General features: G+C 41.2%; 1 protein-coding gene across 10 annotated transcripts in view; it reads right to left on the bottom strand.

Moving 5' to 3' along the window:
* Nucleotides 1-25201, bottom strand: part of CUL2 (cullin 2) — a 71570-nt gene extending 46369 nt beyond the window's left edge. Inside the window, exons 1-5 of one of the 10 annotated variants that reach the window (XM_055543685.1) lie at nt 24825-24998; nt 24244-24419; nt 23462-23638; nt 6491-6631; nt 844-946 (exon numbers count right to left, since the gene is read on the bottom strand). In XM_055543685.1, coding sequence (XP_055399660.1) covers nt 844-946; nt 6491-6609 — 222 coding nt within the window. In that variant the 5' untranslated portion in view covers nt 6610-6631; nt 23462-23638; nt 24244-24419; nt 24825-24998. Of the gene's footprint in view, nt 1-843; nt 947-2324; nt 2557-3365; nt 3710-6459; nt 6632-23461; nt 23639-24243; nt 24420-24769; nt 25002-25042 lie in introns of those variants that run through there. The other 9 variants (XM_055543689.1, XM_055543686.1, XM_055543683.1 and 6 more) reach the window with 9 other exon arrangements.
* Nucleotides 25202-26068: the final 867 nt, after the last annotated feature.

Below are 26068 nucleotides of genomic sequence, written 5' to 3'. Positions count from 1 at the left end.
TTAGAAGGGAACTATCATAGGATCAATTGTGCTCCACTTATTACCCTTTGAAAAAGGCCTCATCCTAGTCATGTGCAGGGTTAGACAACTACACAGTTTATGTTACTTTATCTCTATTTTATAGATAAAAGAACTTAAAGTTCAATCCAGGTTAAGTGAGGCAGGTTAAGTGAGTTGCCCAGAGTCACAGGGCTAATAAAAGGTGGTCAAAAGTTTCTAGCTCAAACAATAAATGATCTCATCCAGTTCCTGATAAGATCACTAATCCGAAATAAGTTAGAAATGCTGCCATTAGCCAAATACTGCAAATTCGTTAATGCGTATACACGGATCATCAAGTCTGTGATGTTTCCCTCGTGTGCATGGCACACTGACCGAAATAACTGGTCACGGGGAGCTCCTGTCATCCTTTCTCATTTGCCATTCTCCTTTTTAATCCTAGGATTTTCAAGACCTTACATAGGATATTAAGAGCCAGCTAAAAGGTTGATTACAGAGATCCACCAAGAGGTGGGGAAGGGACAGTAAAAACAAAAAAACCTGGTTCTACAAACACCATCCAAAGAACATGTGAGGACTTGATTTCAAGTTGAACAAATCTTGATTTGAAACTCTCCTCACTTACTAGTAGCATGACCTTGAGCAACTAAACTGATTTCCCTTGGAGAACCTAACCACACAGTGCTTGACTCATAGCTCTTAAATACATTTTAGAAAAATGCTATTTGGGAAACAAAACAAATAACCTTAATTTGATACAAGTTCTGCACTGGAAAACAGTGAACTAGTCAAGTAACTATCTAGCCATAAACACACTTACATCATGTATACAGCAGTCCTTACCTTGTGCAAATGCCGTACATGATTTTCCAAAAAAATTTTAGTTTCTGTATAAAGTCTTTCTCCAAGGGGTTCAGGATAGGCCACACATAAAGCATAGATATCTCTAGTTAAATTGTTAAGGTTTTCATATTCACATTACTTTAAAACAAATGAGATTTAACTCAAGTTTGAACTCAAGTTAAAAAATGGAAAACCTTTATTTCACTCTTCTAGTTTAGGATTATATAGATACATACAGAATGAAGGGCACTGACCCAACATGTGACGGGACAGGACCACATAAGGTTAAGTCACATACCCCACAAATGCTTTGTAAAAAATTAAGCGCTAACATATGGGGCTGCACAATTTTCAGAGGAGAGTGGTGGGCTTTTTTTTTTTTTTCAGTTTCAAAATATGAAAGATTTATCACCGCTAAAATTTCTACTTAATATCTGAGTATCAGAAGTCAACCTTATACTCCTGGGCAAAACAACAGGAAAAGGAGAGAGACTGGCTGTAGAACAATTAGGAACACAGGTCTTTATTTTTCAAAATAAAATTTTAAAACTAAGATTCCAAGTTTGCTGTTTGCACAGACATTTTTTTATTTCAGGGGAGGAGCAGAAAACTCATGATCAGGTGAAGAGTAATTGGATCATCTTAGATCAAACAATAAACATTTTAGAAATATCAATAACTGAAGGGACTTTTCAAGGATGCTAGCTATCTCAAACCCATTTCCAAACTAACAAGTAACTATATATTCTATAGAATAAGAACACATTTAATTATTCCATTTTAACTTATGCTCATTTTCTCTTGTCATCTTCTGTGACCAACTCCTTCTCTTCTCTTTTTACTCATTATTTTAGTTAAAATAGCCTTAAAAGTACTTAAGTACTTGCCTAGCCCAACCTCATTCATGCACAAGTAACTTTTAACACTTTTTAAAGTTTTTACTAAGATTCCAATCAGAAACAGTTCATGATGTTCCACATGCACACACACAAAACTTAAAAGAGACTAGTTCAATAATAAGCTCTTCAAAGGCAAAATCCATTATCAATTATCATCTAGATACAATGGAAAGTACAAGAAATCAGATGTTAGAAATCTTGCATGAAGTCTGTGCTCCATCAATGATTACCAGCACAGAGTCAGTGGGTCCCTTTACCGCTGAGTACCAGTTTCCACATCTATTATATCTGCCCCACCGCTTCTGATAGGCGTGTTTGGGGCACCAAATAACACTAAAAATGTAAAAGACCTCTGCAAACTATGAAGTCTTCTAGAAAAGTTGCCATCATTTTCTGTATCTGTAGTGACTAGAACACAGATAGCGTATCGAATGTTTCTTACTGACAACTGCAACAGTAATGAATTCAAAGAACTTCACTGCTCCTGCACCAACATTCGGTTTAATATTAACAACTGGGTTAGGCATTGACAACAAGTTGAATCACTCTTATGAAATCCCAGCCTTTCTAGAGCACACACACCTTGTTCAGTGAGGCAGCCATCCTTCAGCCCCAGGGCACTGCTGGAGGGGGCAGCGAGCAGGAGACGACAGGAACCTTCACCCACGTGATACCTTCACGTCTCATCTTTCCTTTAGATGGAAAGAGTCTCTGGTTCCTGCAGGGTCTCCTCTGTCCATAAAGCCTCCTATAGGGGCGCTTCAACCCAGAGACCAGGCCTCAACCCCACTCCCTTCCTTCATGTGGAATATCCCTGTGGTAGGAGGTGAAGGCAGGTCAGCAGTCTGCCAGGGCTGCCCCCAGGCCCCCCCGGCCACGGTGCCTGGCAAACACTGGGCAGAGCTGGTGAGACAGCCACCCACCCCTCTTCCCAGCTACCAGCGGCTGAGGGTTCCTAGAGACCGCTTTAACCTCCCAAATACTAAGAAGCTAAAGTGCTGGAATGCTGTGGGTTTTTTTCCAGAGTATATATCCTGGGTGCTGGAGGTCACACTGCGTTTTTACCTCTATAATATTATTAATGCTATAATGTACATATAATATACATGTCTGCCCTCTTAACACAGGAGGCAGCATGTCAGTCTCAATCTGAAGGTCCTGAGTTTGAACCTCAGAGAGGGCAGATCACTCTTTCAGGGCTTCCCTGATAGCTCAATTGGTAAAGAATCCACCTGCAACACAGGAGACCCCAGTTCGATTCCTGGGTTGGAAAGATCTGCTGGAGAAGGGATAGGCTACCCACTCCAGTATTCTTGGGCTTCCCTTGTGGCTCAGCTGGTAAAGACTCCATTTCCAATGTGGGAGACCTGGGTTCAATCCCTGGGTTGCGAAGATCCCCTGGAGAAGGGAAAGGTTACCCACTTCAGTATTCTGGCCTGGAGAATTCCATGGATTGTACAGGTCAAGGGGTTGCAAAGGGTCGGACATGACTGAGCAACTTTCACTTTCATATACATACATTATATTCAATTCAGTTCAGTCCCTCAGTTGTGTCCGACTCTGCAATCCCATGGACTGCAGCACTCCAGGCCTCCCCGTCCATCACCAACTCCCAGAGCTTACTCAAATTCGTGTCCATCGCGTCAGTGATGCCATGCAACCACCTAATCCTCTATTGTCCCCTTCTCCTCCGGCCTTCAATCTTTCCCAGAATCAGGGTCTTTTCCAATGAGTCAGTTCTTCACATCAGGTGGCCAAAGTACTGGAGTTTCAAGCTTCAGCATCAGTCCTTCCAATGAATGCTGTTACGTCGCTTCAGTCGTGTCCGACTCTGTACGACCCCATAGATGGCAGCCCACCAGGCTCCCCCATCCCTGGGATTCTCCAGGCAAGAACACAGGAGTGGGTTGCCATTTCCTTCTCCAATGCATGAAAGTGAAAAGTGAAAGTGAAGTCGCTCAGGCATGTCTGACTCTTCGCGACCCAATGGACAGCAGCCTACCAGGCTCCTCCATCCATGGGATTTTCCAGGCAAGAGTACTGGAGTGGGGTGCCATTGCCTTCTCCATTCCAATGAATAGTTAGGACTGATTTCCCTTAGGATTGACTGGTTTGATCCAGTCCAAGGGACTCTCAAGAGTCTTCTCCAACACCACAGTTCAAAAGCATCAATTCTTCAGCTCCCAGCTTTCTTTATAGTTCAACTCTCACATCCATACATGACCACTGGGAAAACCATAGCTTTGACTAGACAGACCTTTGTCAGCAAAGTAATGTCTCCGCTTTTTAATATGCCATCTAGGTTGATCATAGCTTTTCTTCCAAGGAGCAAGTATATTTTAATTTCATGGCTGCAGTCACCATCTGCAGTGATTTTGGAGCCCAAAAAAATAAAGTCTGTCACTGTTTCCATTGTTTCCCCATCTATTTGCCATGAAGTGACAGGACCAGATGTCATGATCTTAGTTTTTTGAATGTTGAGTTTTAAGTTGACTTTTTCACTCTCTTCTTTCCCTTTCATCAAGAGGCTCTTTAGTTCTTTCTCAGATCTCTGCCATAAGCGTGGTGTCATCTGCATATCTGAGGTTATTGATATTTCTCCCAGAAATCTTGATTCCAGTTTGTGCTTCATCCAGTCCAGCATTTCTCAAGATGTACTCTGCATATAAGTTAAATAAGCAGGGTGACAATATACAGCCTTGATGTACTCCTTTCCCAATTTGGAACCAGTTTGTTGTTCCATGTCCAGTTCTAACTGTTGCTCCTGACCTGCATACAGGTTTCTCAAGAGGCAGGTCAGGTGGTCTGGTATCCCCATTTCTAAGAATTTTCCAAAGTTTGTTGTCATCCATACAGTCAAAGGCTTTTGCATAGTCAATAAAGCAGAAATAGATGTTTTTCTGGGACTCTCTTGCTTTTTTGACGATTCAGCGAATGTTGGCAATTTGATCTCTGGTTCCTCTGCCTTTTCTAAAACCAGCATGAACATCTGGAAGTTCATAGTTCACATACTGTTGAAGCCTGGCTTGGAGAGTTTTGAGCATTACTTTACTAGCATGTGAGATGAGTGCAATTGTGCAGTAGTTTGAGCATTCTTTGGGATTGCTTTTCTTTGGGATTGGAATGAAAACTGACCTTTTCCAGTCCTGTGGCCACTGCTGAGTTTTCCAAATTTGCTGGCATATTGAGTGCAGCACTTTCACAGCATCATCTTTTAGGATTTCAAATAGTTCAACTGGAATTCCATCACCTCCACTAGCCTTTGGTCATAGCGATGCTTCCTAAGGCCCACTTGACTTCACATTCCAGGATGTCTGGTTCTAGGTGAGTGATCACACCATCATGGTTATCTGGGCCATGAAGATCTTTTTTGTATAGTTCTTCTGTGTATTCTTGCCACCTCTTAATATCTTCTGCTTCTGTTAGGTCCATACCATTTCTGTCCTTTATTGAGCCCATCTTTGCATGAAATGTTCCCTTGATATCTCTAAATTTCTTGAAGAGATCACTAGTTTTTCACATTCTATTGTTTTCCTCTATTTCTTTGCACTGATCACTGAGGAAGGCTTTCTTATCTCTCCTTGCTATTCTGTTCTTCTTTGGAATTCTGCATTCAAATGGGTTTATCCTTCCTTTTCTCCTTTGCCTTTTGCTTTTCTTCTTTTTACAGCTATCTGTAAGGCCTCCCCAGACAACCATTTTGCCTTTTTGCTTTTTTTTCCTTGGGGATGGTCTTGATTACTGCCTCCTGTACAATGTCACAAACCTCCGTACATAGTTCATCAGGCACTCTATCAGAACTAATTCCTTGAACCCAATCCCTTGAATCTATTTGTCACTTCCGCTGTATAATGTAAGGGATCTGATTTAAGTCATACAGGAATGGTCTAATGGTTTTCTCTACTTTCTTCAATTTAAATCTGAATTTGGCAACAAGGAGTTCATGATCTGAGCCACAGTCAGCTCCCGGTCTTGTTTTTGCTGACTGTATAGAGCTTCTCCATATTAAGTATAGTATATATATGTGTATGTATATAAATTTTTTTAAATAAGATTGCTTTCATGTAGAAATGCAGGGCAGCAGGTTTTAGACCACAGGGAAACCACCTATTTGTTTTCATATACAACCCCTAACTCGCAAATGCAGACAACCCAGGTAAGAACCGTTCCCGCCTCCCCGGCGCTGAATGTGCTATGTGCTCTCTGCCTGCAACACTGCCCCTAGGTCTCTGTGTGACCTGCTCCCTCCCTCTGTCCTAGTCTTTGCTCAAGTTTTATCACCATCCTCAGAGAGACCTTCCCTGACCACCATCTGCAGAGTCGCACACACACTCCAGCCACACTCAGACACTTGCCCTGCTTCACTCCTCCCCACCGGACCGCCCCAATACTTAACCTGTTATGATTAATAGAAGCACTGGCATGAGGTTTCCTTTACATCTGTTTAATGCCTATCTCCTTCAGAAGAATGAAGGGAAAGTGGCTTGTTTTGTTCACAGCTGTACTCCCAAAGCCTGAAGCGGTGTCTGACATATGCTAAATCTCAGGAAAGTATTTGTTGAACAAAAGGTTATGGAAGATTGTTGACTGCCACATACAGGCAATAAACTTGGAACTGTGAACAATAATACATTTGAAAATAGTTATACTGGAAAGTTCTTCCACTTAGGAAAGCTTAAACCTGTTTTCAACAAGCTTATGAACCCAGAGTGCTCACGGGCGCAGGCGTAGGTGCCACCAAAGGATACGAGAAGCGGTCGTTCCACGTTGCTCTCTCCACGTACTCCAACATGACCACAGCTTTGATTGTCGTGAGGAGTTTGTTCCAGGTTTCATCAAAATCCACTACTCTTGGTTTCAAAGACATTGTGCAAGTTTAGTGTTGAAATCTGTTAATTAAAGACAATGCTAACATTAGCATGAATTACACGGGGTCAATCATTTGTCTCTAAAACAATCGCATCATTAGGCAGCAGGATGCAGGAAGGCGTGAGAACAGAGCCTGACGCGCATGGTAAGAACAATCAACGTTGGCTGTCATCTTTTCATGCCTGTCCAGACAAGGAATTCTTCAGAATGTTTGTATTCACTACAAACCCTAAGAAATAGAGAGCTTTTAACACAAATTATTTATAATTCAGGGTGGTCCAAAGAATGAGAAGCTTCACGTGCTGACAGAAAGAAGCTGGGGCTCAATGAGCCAAAAAGTTAAACTCCAACATAAGAAATCCACAGCAGATACTCAGTCAAGACAAAAAGGCTTCAGCCCCAAATCCTCGTGGTTTGCACTCCTTAAACTGGAGACCAAGCCCATATATGAGGAAACACAAAACCATTAAAGGGTGTCTTTTCTTAAAGCATCAGTTTAGCTGGATTCCAAATCCTTCTCCATAACACAGCAGAAGAACAGAATTAAAAGAAAAACCTTGTAAAGCCACATTTAATTGCACAAGGGAGCATTTTTCCTGTGCAAGCCTTCACACCCTCCCCGAAGTTTTCCCTCATTACCAGGACTGTGAAGCACCAAGTTAGTCCTGTAGCTAGGGCCAAACAAGGAGGAAACATTCTTCCTCTTTGTGTCCCACTGTAGGGAAAAAAGGAGGTAAAGAGACAGCAGGGAGAAGGCAGGATGCATAGAGAGAAAGGAAACGAGACAAGAGACCAGTTGCATGGTCCACGAACTGGAGGAGGCCCTGGGCTCTTCTTACGTGGTGAAGAAAAGAATTGCAAAGGGGTCCAGGGAACAGACTTCAAGAGAAGAGAAGAAAATGAATCAGAGAGGTCAAACAAAAGCCCAAAGAGGGTGTGCCACACTGAATCAACTCTCTTCCGTCAACAGACCAGGCCTTAAATTTCCTCTAACTAGCAGTAATCCCTGTGTGTGTGTGTGTGTATTGGGGGGAAGAGGGGGACCTAAAGCTCCAGTTTTAAATCAGAAAATTAACCTTAACTTCTCAAGCTTTTCACACATCCTATCTGTGTGGGATTTCTTAAATCCTTCCATTCTCGTGCAACCCCATGAAAGCTCTGGGGTCAGGCCCTCAACAGTTCCAGTTTGCATTCATCTTTTATTTATCAAAACAGTACTAATAACTGTTAATACTTATACAGTACTTACTATGAAAGTAAAAGTCACTCAGTCGTGTCTGACTCTTTGCGACCCCATGGACTATATAGTCCATGGAATTAATTCTGCAGGCCAGAATACTGGAGTAGGTAGCCTTTCCCTTCTCCAGGGCATCTTCCCAACCCAGGGATCAAACCCGGATCTCCCACATTGCATACGGATTCTTTACCGGCTGAGCCACAAGGGAAGCCCAAGAATACTGGAGTGGGTAGCTTATCCCTTCTCCAGCAGATCTTCCTGACCCAGGAATCGAACCAGGGTCTCCTGCATTGCAGGCAGATTCTCTACCAACTGAGCTATCAGGGAAGCCCATACTTACTATGAGCCAAACACAAATCTAAGTGCTTTATATAAAGTCACTTAATCTTCCCAACAATCTGAAGTAGGGCTCACTGTTCCGTCCATTTTCTGGATAAGAAAACTAATTACGTGGTGATTAACAAACTTGCTTAAGGTCACAGAGCTATTTATTGATGGCATCAGGATTCAGACCTGCGCTGGTACCCCTGCCCTCAACTGCCATATACAACTATGTGCTGTGTGCTCAGTGATGGCCGACTCCTTGCGACCCCATGAACTGTAGCCCACCAGGTTTCTCTGTCCATGGGACTTCTCAGGCAAGAATACTAGGAGTGGGTTGCCATGACCTACTCCAGCAGACTTGGGAACATCCATGCCAGGCATTGTACTAGGTGAGGATAACAGTGGTCAACAGAGTTCTTGACTTTCAAGGAAGTTAGACTCTTGGATCTGGCATTCAGCAACAAAAATAACCTAAACCATAGAGCTGACCATGTCACTCTGGTACTTAAAGCAGCTTGAGATTTTCCACTACGGATAGCATCTGGTTTAAGCTCATTGGCAACAGGATCATCAAGCTTCCATGATGTGACCTTGGACTGAAGCCCATCCTCACCTTGCTCTTCTCATGGGACTCCTTTCCTTGGCATCATAATCTGGAAACTTCTTTGCTTAGAGGTCACTGAACACAACAGGCTGATTCACAAACACTGAGTGTTACCGTGATTGCTTTCTGTACCTAAAATTCTTCTCTTCTCCATGCCTCCTCCTTTCAATCCATTCACCTAACTCCTACTGCTCTTTTAGCCTTGGCCCAGAATATTAGCTTTTAGGAAATTTCCTGGGCCCACTTAAGCTAGGTAAGGTGTCCTCTTCGTGTAACTTGAGAATTCTCTTTAACTGCTATTAGAGGATTAACCTACCCTCAGCCAACTCGATGGACATGAATTTGAGCAAGCTCCAGGAGCTGGTGATAGACAGGGAAGCCTGGCATGTTGCAGTCCATGGAGTCACAGAGAGTCGGACACGACTAAGCAACTGAACTGAACTGAGCCACGATTATCTGAGTGCTTCCTCAGGGTAGGGAGACTACTGTGTAACTGTGTACCAAAAAGCTATCACTGTTTGCTTCACATTCCATTCCTCCCCCTGTAAGAATGGGATCATACCACACACCCTGCTTATACATTATTATAATGGTTGCATCAATTACCTTTTAGCTTTATTCAAGTTTTAGCAGAATCAGACTGGCATTGATTTCTCTGTTGAGAACAGAGAGAATGGGTTTATGTACAGTGATAATCCACTCTTAGATGGATGGAAAATGTGAACACCAAGGTGAGAGAAGCATCAGCCCAGGGAAATACACTAAAAACTAAAAAACCAGTAACAGGAAGTATGCTTTATAAAACAGTCGGTTAGCTTCTACGCCTGCCCAATAGAAAGCTCCTTTATTTAAGCTCCTTAAATAAAATGTATGTTCCTTCATCTTATTTAAATTGTTTAAATGATCATTTACTCATGGAGAATTTATACAAGGATGTAAAAGAGAGAGGGCAAAGAAAGAAATGTTATGACAATAACATTTATGAAATTTTCATTACATTTGAAAATGATTCATAGATTAGATTTTCTCACTAGGAGCACCATTTCTAAGTATCGTATGGCTGTTAATAATTACAAAAGTGATTTATATAAACACAGAGCTACCATGTGACTCAGTAATTCACTCCTATGCAAGAGAAAACATGTCCACACAAAAACTTGGACATGGGGCTTTCCTGTGGCTCAGTGGTAAAGAATCCACCTGGCAATGCAAGAGACTCCGGTTCGATCCCTGATCCAGGAAGATCCCACATGCCACGGAGCAACTAAAGCCCAGGAGCCACAACTACTGACCCTACTTGCCACAACTACTGAAGCTCAAGTGCCCTAAAGCCTTGCTCTGCAACACAAAGAAGCCACTGCAGTGAGAAGCCCAAGCACCACAACTAGGGAAAAGCCCACACAGCAACAAAGACCCAGCCCAGCCAAAAATAAATAAAATAAAATAAAAAAACATAAAAACTTGGACACAAATGTTCATAGCAGCATTTATTCATAAAGGCCAAAAAAGTGGAAATCACTCAAATGTCTATCAAGTAAAAAATGGATAAATAAAATGTAGTACATCCAATGATTATTCTGTAATACAAAGGAATGGAGTACTGATAGATGCTACAATATAGATAAACCTCAAACACATACTCTGTGAATAAAGTTGGTCATAAAAGACTGCCTATTCCGTTTACATGAAATATCCAGAAAAGACAGATCAGCAGACACAGGAAGTATTTTAGTGTTTGCACAGGGTTACAGGACCTGGAGAAAAATGGGAAGTGACTGCTAATTAGGTGATGAAAATGTTTTAAAACTGATTGTCATCATGTTTGCACAACCCTCACATGTGCTAAAAACCACTGAACTGCACACTTCAAATGAGTACACTGAATGGTATGTGAAGGATAACTCAATAAAGCTGTTAAGACACTTAAGGTGAAATAACCGTACCAAAAATTTTGGAGCAATTTAATGTGGAGGGGAATGTAGGGGAAAACAGGTACATTTACATGATTGCAAATTCTGAAATCTCAGTCTCCTTCTCACTCCTATGCTACTGTTACCAGGTCCCATCACTAGCGGGATCTATTATATGTGTCTGGGAGTACTTTATGCATATATGTTATTATTTCCCCTTTTTACATAATTGAATATAGAGATGGTCTTTCTTCACCTGTTTGATATAAATGGCATCACACCACTTACTTAACAATATATTCACTTAACAGTACATTTGGAAAAGCATTCCATATTAACACATAAGGATTTCTTTAATCCTAATAGCATTTCTTGGAGAAGGAAATGGCAACCCACTCCAGCATTCTTTGCCTGGAGAATCCCATGGGCTGAGGAGCCTTACAGGCTACAGTCCATGGGGTCGCAAAGAGTCAGACACAACCGAGTGACTAGGCAAATGGCATTTCACTGCTTGGCTGTACTTGGATTCATTCTATTGTGTTTGATATATGTGATGAGTCCTCCAAAATTAAAGTACCTAGTTTAATGTCAGTATTTTTGAGTTAAAATAGTTTTTTAAATGGATTAGTAAGTTCTTTTCACATTGACATCAACAAAGTTTTCTTCTAAAGATACTGTTAACACAACTTAAGTTACAATTGCTACAAATACTTATAAGAAAATTACAATTTATCATTATCCTTACTGTTCATTAAATACCTTCTGAATTCCTCCTATGTGATACATATTATATATACAAACATTACTAACCATCAACCTGCAAGTCAGCAAAATCCAGACTACAGGAAACTACTGGATAATCAGATTTCTTCAATAAATTATGCACATACATAAGATAGAGAAAAGAAAATGAGAGTGAGAGACATTTATGGAGTAGAAATTAAACTAAAATAGACTGAAAAGGCACATTTAATCTACCATAGTATGACTGGTCCTATGTGGATCTAGATTTATGCTCTTTTTTAAAATTTATATTTATGATAACCCTGGAAATCTGAAAACACTGAGGGGCTATTTCATGACCTTAAAAATATTTTTTATAACAATTATGAGAGCTTTAAAAATGAGAGTTCTTATCTATCAAAGACACATCCCAAAATACTTATGAATGTAATAAATGCTGTCTGAGACCTACCTCAAAATTAAACAGCTTCTTTATGTACTGATTGATAATTGTTGAGAATGAGTGACAAGTACATTAGGCATTATTAAACTATTCATTCTCTGTATATGTTTGCAATTTTTCAAAGTAAATGGGTTTAAAAAAAATCTTTACCATCATCATTAACAGTTCCATAAATATGAGGAAGAGTGGGGAGCACATAAATCAGAATCAGAAAGTTATTTTTAAAAGGATTATTCATCCAAAAGATCTAACATTCAATTAATATGCATTCTAGAAAATCAGAATGAGAGATAATTATTCAAGAAAAAATACTGCAGAACTAATGAACATTAGTTTTCCAACTTAGAAGGGCATGTTGAGTACCCAGAATATTTGATTTTAAAAATAACAAGGCACCACTTTTTGGCATACTAAACCACTGAGGATAAAGAAAGGAGTTTATAATTTTTCAGAAAAGAAAAAAGTCACAACAGACTATAAATTATATCTAGATTTACAATTGCAACACTGGATGCTGGAGGTAATGTAAAGCAATGCTTTCAAAATGCTCAGGGGAAGATGACTAATCACCTAGAGTTCTCTATCCAGAGTGGTATCAAATAATGTACATGAAATCATTTTACTCAGGAATCTATTGGAAGATATCCTCTATCAGGAGGAAATTAACAAACCAAGAAAGACTTGGGATCCCAGAAACAGAGGGATCTAACACAGAAGAGAGAACAGGAATTTTTCAGGACAGAAGCTTGACAGATTTTAAAAAACAACCCGTCTAAACAGACACAGAACAAAGGGCTCCAGGAGGGTTCTTTCCAAGAAAAAAAAGACGGAAGGATACTTCCAAACTCATGTTACAAGGCCAGCATTACCATGATTACCAAAGGACACCACAAGAAAAGAAAATCTAGATACATATGTATGTATGGCTGAGTCCCTTCGCTGTTCACCTAAAACTTTTATATTTGTTATCAGCTATACCTCAATATAAAATACAAAGTTTTTAAAATAAATAAATAAACAAAATGGGTATCAAAATAAAAAAAATACACACACACCAAAGAGAAAAGAAAGCTAAAGGCCAATATTCCTGATGAACATAGATGCAAACATCTGCAAAAAAAATTAAAAAAAATTTAGCAAGCCAAATTCAACAACACATTAAAAGGATTGATACACCATGATCAACTGTGATATATTCCAGGGATACAAGGTTCAACATCCACAGATCAATCAATGACATTAATAAAATGAAGAATGAAAAATCACATGATGATCTCAACAGATGCAGAAAAAGCATCTGTCAAAATTCAACATTCATTTATGATGAAAGCTCTCAACAAAGTGGGCACAGAGGGAATGTACCTCAACACAATAAAGGTCATATAAGACAAGCCCACAGCTAACATACTAAACAGTGACAAGCTGCCTAATAACCACTTAGGCAGTTTCTATTAAAGTTAAGCATATACTTTCCATGGGATCCAGCAACTCCATTTCTGGGTATTTACACAAGAGAAATGAAGACATACATTCACAGGAAAACCTAAACACAAATTTTTAGAGCACCTTTATTAATAACTACCAAAGTGCACAAACCAAATATCCCATCAACTAGTGGATGGAAAACAAAATGTGGTGAATTCACACAACAGCATACTATTCAGTATTAAAGTTGGACAAATCACTGATATGTAGACAACAACAGATGATTCTCAAAAGCATTATGCCAAGTGAAAGCAGACATGCTCATTAAGCTACATATTGTAATGGTTGCTGAAAAAGTCAAAAATACAAAAACATACATCAAATCACTGATTGTCAATAGACTCAGGACAGATACTTGACTAGTTTTCTGACAACAAACATTTTCTAATCAGTTACTAGTTCTAAGAGAATAGCTAGGTAACCCAAGCTAAAGACAAAAATCAAATTGATAAGTTATATAGATTTCTGATAGCAATGTTCTAAAATCTCTTTTCCTTTTCAGTTTTTCTCTTCACACACCTACCTCACTCCCCAGAACACTAAAAGAGAGCCCCTGGAGGAGGAAATAGCAACCCACTCCAGTAATCTTGCCTGGAGAATCCCATGGACAGAGAAGCCTGGTGGGTCCATGGACTCACAGAAGAGTTGGACATGACTGAGCAACTGATTATGCACAAACACACTAACATTTCCTTTCTCCCGAGAATCTTAACTTTGAGGTATAGATGCTGAAGGAGCTCTGAAGCAACATGGTACCAGCCCAAAGTGTTAACACAGCCTGACAATGTGCTATGATATGTTAACACAGCCTGACAAAACTCCCACCCCAACAATGTTTGAAAGAAAACAAAGTTGCCAGCAATAGCAGAAATACAAAAGATATAATTTTGCCAACATCAGATGGATTTTAATATGGAGTGATACTGTTTTTCACTCATTTTTCAAACAAAGAAGTGATTTGGATAATTACACTTCAGCAGGTAAAGCAGTAACAGCATCTCAAAACATTCATTTTAAGGACAGAACTGATGCTGGTACATAATTAAATATTTTATTTGAAGCACAAACTATTTTAGCAAAATGTATAACCATGTTCAACATAATGATCAATATGACTACAGCTTAATTACTGATAAACATTTCAGTTGCCTTCCAAAAGTATAATTATCAACAATGTAAATGGTTAAATACTTAATGTCTTTTTTTAGTAAAAAAAAAAAAAAAAAATTAAAAATAAATAAAACAAAAAACCTATCAAATTTAACTTTTTATTTCAGTACTGATCATTCCCAGCAATAAAACTCTGGCATTCCAAAAATTATCAAAAGAATCAGTTCAGTTCAGTCGCTCAGTCATGTCCGACTCTTTGCGACCCCATGAATCGCAGCACGCTAGGCCTCCCTGTCCATCACCAACTTCTGGAGTTTACTCAAACTCATGTCCATCGAGTCGGTGATGCCATCCAGCCATCTCATCCTCTGTTGTCCCCTTCTCCTCCTGCCCCCAATCCCTCCCAGCATCATAGTCTTTTCCAATGAGTCAACTCTTCGCATGAGGTGGCCAAAGTATTGAAGTTTCAGCTTTAGCATCAGTCCTTCCAACGAACACCCAGGACTGATCTCCTTTAGAATGGACTGGATGGATCTCCTTGCAGTCCAAGGGACTCTCAAGAGTCTTCTCCAACACCACATTTTATAAGCATCAATTTTTTGGCATTAACCTTTCTTCACAGTGGGGCTTCCCTGGTGGCTCAGAGCTTAATGCGTCTGCCTGGAATTCAGAAGACCCGGGTTCGATCCCTGGGTCAGGAAGATCCCCTGGAGAAGGAAATGGCAACCCACTCCAGTACTCTTGCCTGGAGAATCCCATGGAGGGAGGAGCCTGGTAGGCTCAGTCCATGGGGTCGCCGAGAGTCGGACACGACTGAGCGACTTCACTTTCACTTTTCACTTTCATGCACTGGAGAAGGAAATGGCAACCCACTCCAGTGTTCTTGCCTGGAGAATCCCAGGGATGGCGGAGCCTGGTGGGCTGCCATCTATGGGGTCGCACAGAGTTGGACACGACTGAAGTGAGTTAGCATAGCATAGGTTGGTCCTAACCTTCCTTCCAAGGAGTAAGCGTCTTTTAATTTTATGGCTGCAGTCACCATCTGCAGTGATTTTGGAGCCCAAAAAAATAAAGTCTGACACTGTGTCCACTGTTTCCCCATCTATTTCCCATGAAGTGATGGGACCAGATGCCATGATCTTCGTTTTCTGAATGTTGAGCTTTAAGCCAACTTTTTCACTCTCCTCTTTCACTTTCATCAAGAGGCTCTTTAGTTCCTCTTCACTTTCTGCCATAAGGGTGGTGTCATCTGCACATCTGAGGTTATTGATATTTCTCCCAGCAATCTTGATTCCAGGTTGTGCTTCTTCCAGCCCAGCGTTTCTCATGATGTGCTCTGCATATAAGTTAAATAAGCAAGGTGACAATGTACAGCCTTGACATACTCCTTTTCCTATTTGGAAAAGTCTGTTGTTCTATGTCCAGTTCTAACTGTTGCTTCCTGACCTGCATATAGGTTTCTCAAGAGGCAGGTCAATCTCTTTCAGAATTTTCCACAGTTTATTGTGATCCACACAGTCAAAGGCTTTAGCATAGTCAATAAAGCAGAAATAGATGTTTCTCTGGAACTTTCTTGCTTTTTCAATGATCCAGCGGATGTTGGCAATTTGATCTCTGGTTTCTCTGCCTTTTCTAAAACCAGCTTGACCATCTGGAAGTTCAGGTTCATGTACTGCTGAATCCTGGCTTGGAGAATTTTGAGCATTACTTTACTAGCATGTGAGATGAGTCCAACTGTGCAGTAGTTTGAGCATTCTTTGGCATTACCTTTCTTTGGGATTGGAATGAAAACGGACCTTTTCCAGTCCTGAGTTTTCACTCAGGACTGCTGAGTTTTCCAAATTTGCTGGCATATTGAGTGTAGCACTTTCACAGCATCATCTTTTAGGATGTGAAATAGTTCAACTGGAATTCCATCACCTCCACTAGCTTTCTTCGTAGTGATGCTTTCTAAGGCCCACTTGACTTCACATTCCAGGATGTCTGGGTCTAGGTGAGTGATCATACCATTGTGATTATCTGGGTCATTAAGATCTTTTTTGTATAGTTCTTCTGTGTATTCTTGCCACCTCTTCTTAATATCTTCTGCTTCTGTTAGGTCCATACCATTTCTGTCCTTTATCGAGCCCATCTTTGCATGAAATGTTCCCTTGGTATCTCTAATTTTCTTGAGATCTCTAGTCTTTCCCATTCTGTTGTTTTCCTCTATTTCTTTGCATTGATCAAAAGAATACTGCGGCCTAAATAAATTTCAGCTAAGTCAATATACCCTAGTAAATTTTTAAAATGACATCCAGGGGGCTTATTGAGCAGGTTATAGCCTAAATACACAAAATAAGGAAAATATTTAATACCTAATCAAAGAGCGTTATTAATTCTTCAATATTTTCCATTTCTAAGACTGTCTCTGGTATACACTGACCAAAGGTTATCATGATTTCATATGAAAATAAGCTCCAAGCATGCATCTAAACACTTTCATCTTACTGCACTGAATGTGTGGCCCATGAGCTACAGCCAAGAGGTATCTTTGTTAACTGCAGGCTCAGGGTAAATGTTTACTGTTGCAGTAAGGCTTGACACACAGCTCCACACCACAAATGTCATTTCCATAATGTGATGTGCTTACTTAAGAATTTCTAGGGGACCTCCCTGGTGGTCCAGTGGCTAAGAGTCCATGCTCCCAATGCAGGGGTCCAGGCTCGATTCCTGGTCAGGGAACTAGATCCCATATGCTGTAACTAACAGTTCACAGGCAACAACTAGAGATTATACATGCCGCAACTAAGATCTGGTACAGCCAAATAAATAAATAATTTTTTTAATTAAAAATAAAAAAATTTCTAGTAGTGGGTTTTTTTAAAAAGGCAGACACTGGTGAAAAAAAGTCAAGAGAAACACAGTGGTCTGTAACTCCAATTGGCAAAATGTACAGTGCAGGAAGAAAACCTTAGGAAGGGGGACAGTAGGAAGTACGGAATATATTTATAATACACAAAAAAATTATAGAAGAATCTGCTTCCAAACTAAAGTCAACTTGACCAGAATTAAAGAGCTTTCTCCTCCATGACTTGAGACTCTCCCACATATCTACAAAACAGTATTTCTTTCCATGGCTCTATCTCAATGAAGCTTTATGTCTTTTTCACTTACTTGCTCACTTTTTTCCAATTTTAATAAGCCAGGCAGGAATTTAAGACTCCAACTAGCCTTAAAAAAATTCTTATGGATGTTTCAAGGATGAGTTAGAGAACTTGAATTAATCTGAGTTTCTCATGAGTAGGAAAGCCCACCCACTCTGGCACACAGGTTAGACAAAGCTGTGACCAATAAGCCTTTTCACAAATAAACATTAAGACTGAATTTTCTTTCTAGTCCTGATCATCTATCCAAATATTAAAAAGGATTACTCGAATTATACTCTAGTTATCCTTTTTAACAACCCAATGACTTGCAATTTTTGTTATCCTGAGAGCTAAATTATGTCACATTATCTAAAAACCTTGGACTCACTTTGGTAACTTCAAACCATTATTATGACTATTGGAAAAGTATGCTCTATTTCTATCAGAAAACAGCAGTTATAAATAAAAGGGGACAGCAAGTGTAAATCCTATAGTATTTGACTGGAATGAGAGTTATCAGCATGGTTTTTAACACATAGAGAGAGATGAAAGATATAGAAATAAACAGATGTTGTGTATGCATGGATTAGTATTCATACATGTATTTCTAGCTCCGTTCACTGAGAGGGCCTAGGAGCAATGACACCCAGTGGCAATTAGCACACATAACATCTAGATCTTGGTTTCTAAAAACCATTCTCCAAGAGAAGGAACCAGAGCTCACTGGAGAAGTGATTGGTTCCAGGGCTGCAGCAGGGGCAATATAATGAGTCTGGACATGTTAAGATGTCAGAAAACAGAAAGTGCTTTCTTAAAGAGGCTGGAGGATGTTAAAAAGACAAAGAGCAAACTTGAAAGCCATAGAAGAACAATCTGAGTGATTAAATAAAGATAAAATTAAATTATAAACCATAGAGTAAAACAAGTATCTCTGACTCAACATGGATACAAATATGGAGACGAGACAGTTCTCCCTTATAGAAGGATTCCAATTAATAAGTGTAGAAGGAAATGAGAAAAATACAAAATTGCCATCAGGTGAACACTGCTGTAATTATTGTTATAAGCAAGAACTACCAAAGAACGCTGAAATGAAAGGACAAAAATTTGAGAACAGGATTTCTGCATAGTTTCAAAGAATCTCCCCCCATATATCCAGCAATTACAAAGAGAAAAAATAGTAACTTCTACAAGCAAAGAAATTTGACATGACCTTAATGAGAGCTAACATCACCTCTAATACAATATACTGACACACTGTATCCTGCAATATGATATGCTGTAGACTCAGCATCACTTCTTTAGTATGCCTGCCAAAAATGTACCACCTCAATCTAACTATGAGAAACCATCAGAGAAACCCAAATTGAGTCATTCTACAAAATAAACTGACCATTCATTGCAAGCATGAAGATGATGGAAGATAAGAAAAGATCATCACAGATTAGAAGACACTCGGGAGACAGATTGGAGAAGGCAATGGCACCCCACTCCAGTACTCTTGCCTGGAAAATCCCATGGATGGAGGAGCCTGGTAGGCTGCAGTCCATGGGGTTGCTAAGAGTCGGACACGACTGAGCTACTTCACTTTCACCTTTCACTTTCATGCATTGGAGAAGGAAATGGCAACCCATTCCAGTGTTCTTGCCTGGAGAATCCCAGGGATGGTGGAGCCTGGGGGGCTGCCGTCTATGGGGTCGCACAGAGTCAGACACGACTGAAGCGACTTAGCAGCAGCAGCAGCAGCAGCAGCAGGGAGACAGATGCTAAATGCTGTGTCTGATCCTGAACTGAATCTTGAAAAGGTAAAGGACATTACATGAAAAACTAGTGGGATTCACATAAAGGTCTGTAGTTTAATTAACAGCATGGTACCAATGTTAATTTTCCTCGTTTTGAGCATTGTGCCCTGGTTATGTAGCTGTTAGCACTAGGGAAATATGGGGAAAGGTATACCTGAGCTTTCTGTACCATTTGTGCAACTTCTCTGTAGAGTCTGAAATTATTTCAACATTTAAATTTAGGGAACTTTCCTGGCAGTCCAGTGCTTGCCTGAGACTCAGCGCTTCCGCTGCAGGGGCCATGCGTTTGATCCCTAGTTGGGGAACTAAAATCCCACTTGCTACGTGGTGCAGCCAAATCAACAAAAAAGAAACAAAAATAAAATAAAATAAAAATTTAAGTATCCTGTACTTTCCGTCAACTGACGTAAAGCAAAACTGAGAAATTCAAGAAATATTTACACATGGTAAATCTGATATTTCATTATTTTAAAAGCAACCTACATTAGAACAAGACTTAAGTCATTGAGTTAATAGATATTTATTAAGTATTCACAATACTCAGACCTCTACCAGGTATTAAAGATGTTGCCTTCAAGAAGCTTACAGCTGATAAGAGAAACAAAGATGATAAACTACTAACCTGACTGTATATGTGTCAGAATTTTTCATCAGTCAGGCTATAATTCAATGATTAAATAACAACAGTAACATTTACACTATTAAAGTATATAAGTGAAAATTCTCTGGATAACTAAAATCTTCAAATAGAACATTAACATCTACATTTACAGAGTTTAAGTAAGTTTAATACACTGCTACTGCTAAGTCACTTCAGTCGTGTCCGACTCTGTGCGACCCCATAGATGGCAGCCCACCAGGCTCCTCCATCCCTGGGATTCTCCAGACAAGAACACTGGAGTGGGTTGCCATTTCCTTCTCCAATGCATGAAAGTGAAAGGTGAAAGTGAAGTCGCTCAGTCGTGTCCGACTCTCAGCAACCCCATGGACTGCAGCCTACCAGGCTCCTCCGCCCATGGGATTTTCCAGGCAAGAGTACTGGAGTGGGATGCCACTGCCTAAGCACACATATTTCATAGTATTATTACTAATGCTGCAAAAAAGAAAAACTAAGTATTTTTAAAGATATTTCTCCAACCTAGAAACTAAATGCTTACTTATCTCAGACGAAAAAGAAAAAAGGGAGGTAACAATAACATAAATAAAATCAAACTGAACAAAACAGTTCATAAATCCAGAACAATCTCAAGAAAAAAAAAGAAACCAAAGAGGTAGATCAATTTACATAGAAAGTGTCTAGCTAAAGACAGCTAAGTGAAAATCAAAATGTCAACCAATATAAAAAATAGTATTAAATTCAGTAGGGAACACAATGAGTCTGAGTTTTTTAATTTTTCAAAAAAAATTAAGCTTAAGCAACTTACAGAAAATATTCCATCTCCCCTCCTCTGGGTCAATCAACAGGGGAAGCTAACATTAACTGCACCCCAAAAGTTGTAGCAAATGCTAATATCATGACCTTAACTCTAGTCATTGTCTCAAAACTTTTTAAGACTTAAAGGAACTTCACTGTTCCAGTATCTTCAACAGGCCTTCCCAAATACAAAGTGGTAACATAGTCTGAATCTTACACAGATCTTTTTCAACTTAAGATCAGGTTATGTCTCCCCAAATCCATCAAAAGTTACAAATATCGTCAAGATGCATTTAAAACACCTCACCTACCGAACATCGTACCTTAGCCTAGCCTACCTTCAAAGTGCTCAGGACGCCTACATGAGCCCATGGTTGGGCAAATCATCTAACAGAAAGCCTACTTTGAATAACATGTTGACTGTCTCATGTAATTTTGTGACTACTACATTGATGAAAAACAAAACAGTTGCCCATGTGCAGGATGATTGTTAAGTACACTGGTTGTTCCCTCTCATGACCGCTTGGCTTTCTGGGAGCTGAGGCTCGCTGCCACTGCCCAGCATCACAAGACTATCATACTCCATATTGCTAGACCAAGAAAAGATCAAAATTCAAAATAGGGTTCTACTGAATGCATATTGCTTTTGTACCACCATAAAGCTGAAAAATTGTTAAGGCAAATCATTGTAAATTGGGGACGGTCTGTAATCCTAAAGATGGTAACCTAAGAATTATGCTAACATCTGCAACGCAACAGAAACTTGACTGTTAAGATTCAAACCCAGGCAAAGGGCCAGACAACTCTGAACAGACAGTCTTATTATTAACTGATTACTGAGAGAGAATTCAGTCATACATCTCAAGTAGCAATAACTTTTGTCTCATGAAAACATTCCAAATTTCTGCTTGTTTTTCCAAGCTTTAACATTAGCTAAACTTCCTCAAAACATAAAGATTCAATGCTGGTCTTTTTATCAACTTACTTGAATTTAACTGACAGTACATTCACGGAAATGCTGCTTTCGATCATAATCAAACATTTTTCTAGCACATAAAGAAAACAGGCAGATAAGAAAGATGAAACACACAAGAAACAGTGCACACTTTTGTTAAAAAAAAAAAAAAGCCTCACCAAAACAGCTCTTTAAACTAAACTCCATATCTGCAGGTCCTAAACTCAAAGAAGATAGGGACCAAATCAGAAAATGCTGCAGTGCCCCAGGACCGTCTCCTCTTCTTTCATACTTTCTTATTTCAGATGGCCTCATATACTGCTTCATAACCTTTTAAATACTATTTAATACTCTAAAAAATACAAGGTGTCAAATCAAAGCAAGTACGCTACCATTTTTGCCAAGTGGGGAGAAGAAACCTACACACATTTGTCTACATGTCCACAAAATACATCTTTGGAAAGATGTGTAGAGAGACCGTCAAAATATTTGGCCTCAAATATGTTGGGACAAGAAATAGAGACTCTCATTCTGTATTCCATCAAACATTTCAAATTCTGAATCACGTGAATATAGTTTGTATCTAAAGATAATTATAACAAGAAGCAAAACAGGAGTTTTTTTTTTAATTCTTTAAAAAAATTAACATAATAACCAACAGATAAAGTTAGATGACTCCCCATATCTTTCTCTGACTAAAAGTTAAATCCTATGAAGGCAGAGATTTTTGTCTATTTTTTCACTATGATGTATCCCCACTGCCTAGTCCATGCTGCTGCTGCTAAGTCGCTTCAGTCGTGTCGGACTCTGTGCGACCCCTGAGATGGCAGCCCACCAGGCTCCCCCGTCCCTGGGATTCTCCAGGCAAGAACACTGGAGTGGGTAGCTGGTGCTTAAAAAATACTTGTTGAATGAATGAATGCCTCCCTAATCTCTCTACTGAATTCCAGACTTGTGTATCCAATCGCCTGCTTCTCATCTCTACATGAATACTGAATAGGTTCTACTTCAAATGTCCCATCCAACCCTATACCCATCTTCACCATCTCAATTCATGGCATCACCACGTTCCAGGTGAAGCCTCAAAGCCAGGAGTCACCTCCACCCCAGCCAACTGCGTTCCCATCCGAACCAGGCCAGATCACTACTTTCAACTCCAAAATATACCTCAGCATCTTTTTTCTTTGACTCTGGTCACTGCTCAGATCTGCCCCAGCCTTCTCACCAGTAGCCCTGCTTCTTTCCTCTTATCCAATCTCCTTCAGTCAGATTGTAAACCAGACCATATCACTCCCAGCTTCGCAAAAAGGGAACAGCTTTTCAATGTTCCTTAAGAATAAAAGCCTAACAAACTCCTCTGATAACAGACCTCACATGACCTGACCCACGGCTACCACCTAAACTTTTCTTTCTCAAGAGGGTCTCAGCCCAACTTCAGTGGGTTGCTTTCAGTTTGCTGACCCTAAGCTTGAAACTACCTTTGGACATATCCATCTGCTGTTCCCTCAGACTTCCAGAGGCCATATCCTTCCCACTTTTCAGATATCAGGTCAAAAGTCTCCTCAGACAGGTCTTTCCTGACCACAGCATCTGAAGCAGTCTCTCCTCGTCCTACCACGACTTCCTATTTTACTTCTTTTATAGCACTTAGGATTGGCTGAAATTTTTTCTATTTCTTACTTTCTGACTTTCCCTTACCTCCCAGAACTGAAGCTCCAGGAGAGGAGAAATTTCACATGTCCTGTTTATGGCTGTATCCCGAAGGCCTCAGGTAATGCTTGTCATACAAACCAGGTGCTTAACAAATAGTGAAGTGACAAAGGCAAGGCAAAACGGACTTTGAAGAAGGCCTACAACATTCCATTTAGTGACACACTGGTGAAGATAAAAAAACATGAATAAACTACCTTCCCACAGAAAACACTTAAAAATCACCAGAGGCTGGAGAGTGCAGTAAAAGTATTTCAGATGCATGTGAGCATTCAGACATAGAAAGGGTATTTTTCACATACTATGTGCAGATATCCTTCCAACTTATAAACAGTATCTGGGGTAGGGAAGAGTAACTGAGAACACCGTGTACATCTGCTATTTCATCTCTGACTCTTTCGGAAGGGTCTTCCAACACCGTATTTGGGCAAAAGAGGCAAAATATAAACAATCTGTTCGATTGTCTGCCTTGGAAAGAAACGTGAGATAGTAAAGAGGAGGGAGCAGTCTTTTGAGTGTTCTTAAATGCCTATTATGTAGTCGGTGATAAGTCAGAACTAAGTGATTATTTCCCCTATCTTACTCTGTATAGACCTGGGACTGGTCTAGTTCAAAGATGCTTACACTGTGAAGCCAAAGTCTGCCGTGAATGTTAATAGTCTTTAATCTTATTATCAAAATGTAAACTTCCAAGGTTCTCCCTTACAACTAGGTATTAGTACTCCCTGGGGAAAGGACAGGATTTAACGACAAAACAGTCTGCAACTCACAAATGTTTTCTGTACATGCACGTATTTGCAGGGTGGTAGGGAATGGTCCAGACTCCCTGGTGTGTAACTAAGTGCTCTTAAGAGTCTAAAGATATTATTTCACCAGACCCCAAGGGTTGAGACAGGTCTAGCATGCACGCAGGGCACTCCTCCCCAGAGCTATCAATCTTCGCTGTCTGCGGAAACAAAAGTGAAGACACTCGTGGTAAGGATGTAAGAGATTGATGCCCCCCGCCCCCCACCTCTCACACCGCAACACACAGAGCTGTGTAACCGCGTGAGCGCGTAAATAAAAGAGAATATGCACTCGCACCTTCCCTCCCTGGGAGCAAAATGGGGCCGAGGGAGGGGCGGCCAAGGCCGTCTGGAGGCCCGGGATCCAGTCCGGGGCGGCCAGGCTCCGGGGCCGGCGCTCCTGGAGCCGGGGTCACCCTCAGGACACCCGGTCCCCGGCCTCCCCCCATGCCTCCCCTCCCCCTCCGCGCCCCCAACTCCTCTCCCCGCCCCAGCCCCGCCACCCACTAACCGGGAGAGGAAGTTTCCCGGAGCCCGCAGCTGGCTCCGGGCCTTCAGCGGGTTACCTGCTGCAGAGGCGGGACGCGGGGCAGGGAGCAGGGGAGGAAGACAGTCTGAGGGCGCGCAGGACGGTGCCCGGCGAGGAGGGTGGGCGGCGGCGGCTGTCAGCTCCGTCCCTGCTCACCGCGCTGCCATTACTGCGCGCAGGCGCCTCCCCGCCGGCCGCCACCACCGCCGAGGAGCAGGGGGGGGCCGGCCCGGGGCCGAGGGCCAGGGCGCTCACCTGCCGTCGCGGGAACACGGGAGAGCTCCCGGATGGAACGGCGCAGTGAGGAGCGGACAGGGGAGAAGGGCTGGAGAGCCACGCGAGCGATGAAACGACCGTCCTCCGAGGCCCTGCTTTCCCGGCACACCCTCGGGATTCCTCTTCCGCGACCACCAAACACCCCCCTCCTGCGCCGGCGTTAGTAGAGTCCGAGTACGGCGAGGGCCGAGGGCCACTCTTGTGCGGTCGCGGAAGGCCGAGAGAACCTTGCTCCGAGCCACTGCGATCGGCCCCAGCTGCCCACGAGCGCTCGCGGTTCGCTGAGCTGGCGACTGAGGACCCCTAAGTCTGGGGGCTGCTGATAACAATGTGTTAGAAAAGTGGTTTCAACACAGGATTTCCCCCTAAAGTTCTTTTAGAACTACGTGAACATTCTGATACACCACCATCTCCTTGCCACCTACTTACTTCTATGGGCTTTTCAAAGGATTGATAGGTATTAGCAAAATTAGTTTCCTCGGACATACTCCTTTTCTAGTGGGTTTCTATCTGTAGACATTCTGAGACATAAATATGTATTTTCAGTAGAGGCCTGTCCCTTCACAGCCTGTGACCCCAACTCCCCGCCTCCCTGCACCTGTCAATCCAAGGGTGTCCGCCTACAAATGTTCAGGGTGATGTTGACAAAAGTTCATACAGTACCCATCTCCTCCCTAGTACGCACAGCGCCCCAGGGAACAAAAGCCTGGCTTTATTCTCTTATCAGCCTTTGGTATCCAAAGATCTCAGAAGTCAGTCTTGTCTTCTCTGTGCCTTTTGAGCCTTTCCCTTCCAACACCCTTTCTTAAAACTCTGTACCATTCCTTCAGTGCACGCCTGTAGGCTTAGTCCCTTCAATCGTGTCCTACTCTTGGGGACCCCATGGACTGTAGCCCGCCAGGCTCTACTGTCCATGGGATTTTCCAGGCAAGAATACTGGAGTGGGTTCCATTCCTTCAAGGTCCATGTAAAATCTCCCGACCTGGTAAATCCCACGGATCTTTC

Source organism: Bubalus kerabau, chromosome 13 (genome assembly GCF_029407905.1).
Source record: "Bubalus kerabau isolate K-KA32 ecotype Philippines breed swamp buffalo chromosome 13, PCC_UOA_SB_1v2, whole genome shotgun sequence".
Taxonomy (NCBI): Eukaryota; Metazoa; Chordata; class Mammalia; order Artiodactyla; family Bovidae; genus Bubalus; species Bubalus kerabau.
This window is presented reverse-complemented; position numbering and strand designations above follow the sequence as displayed.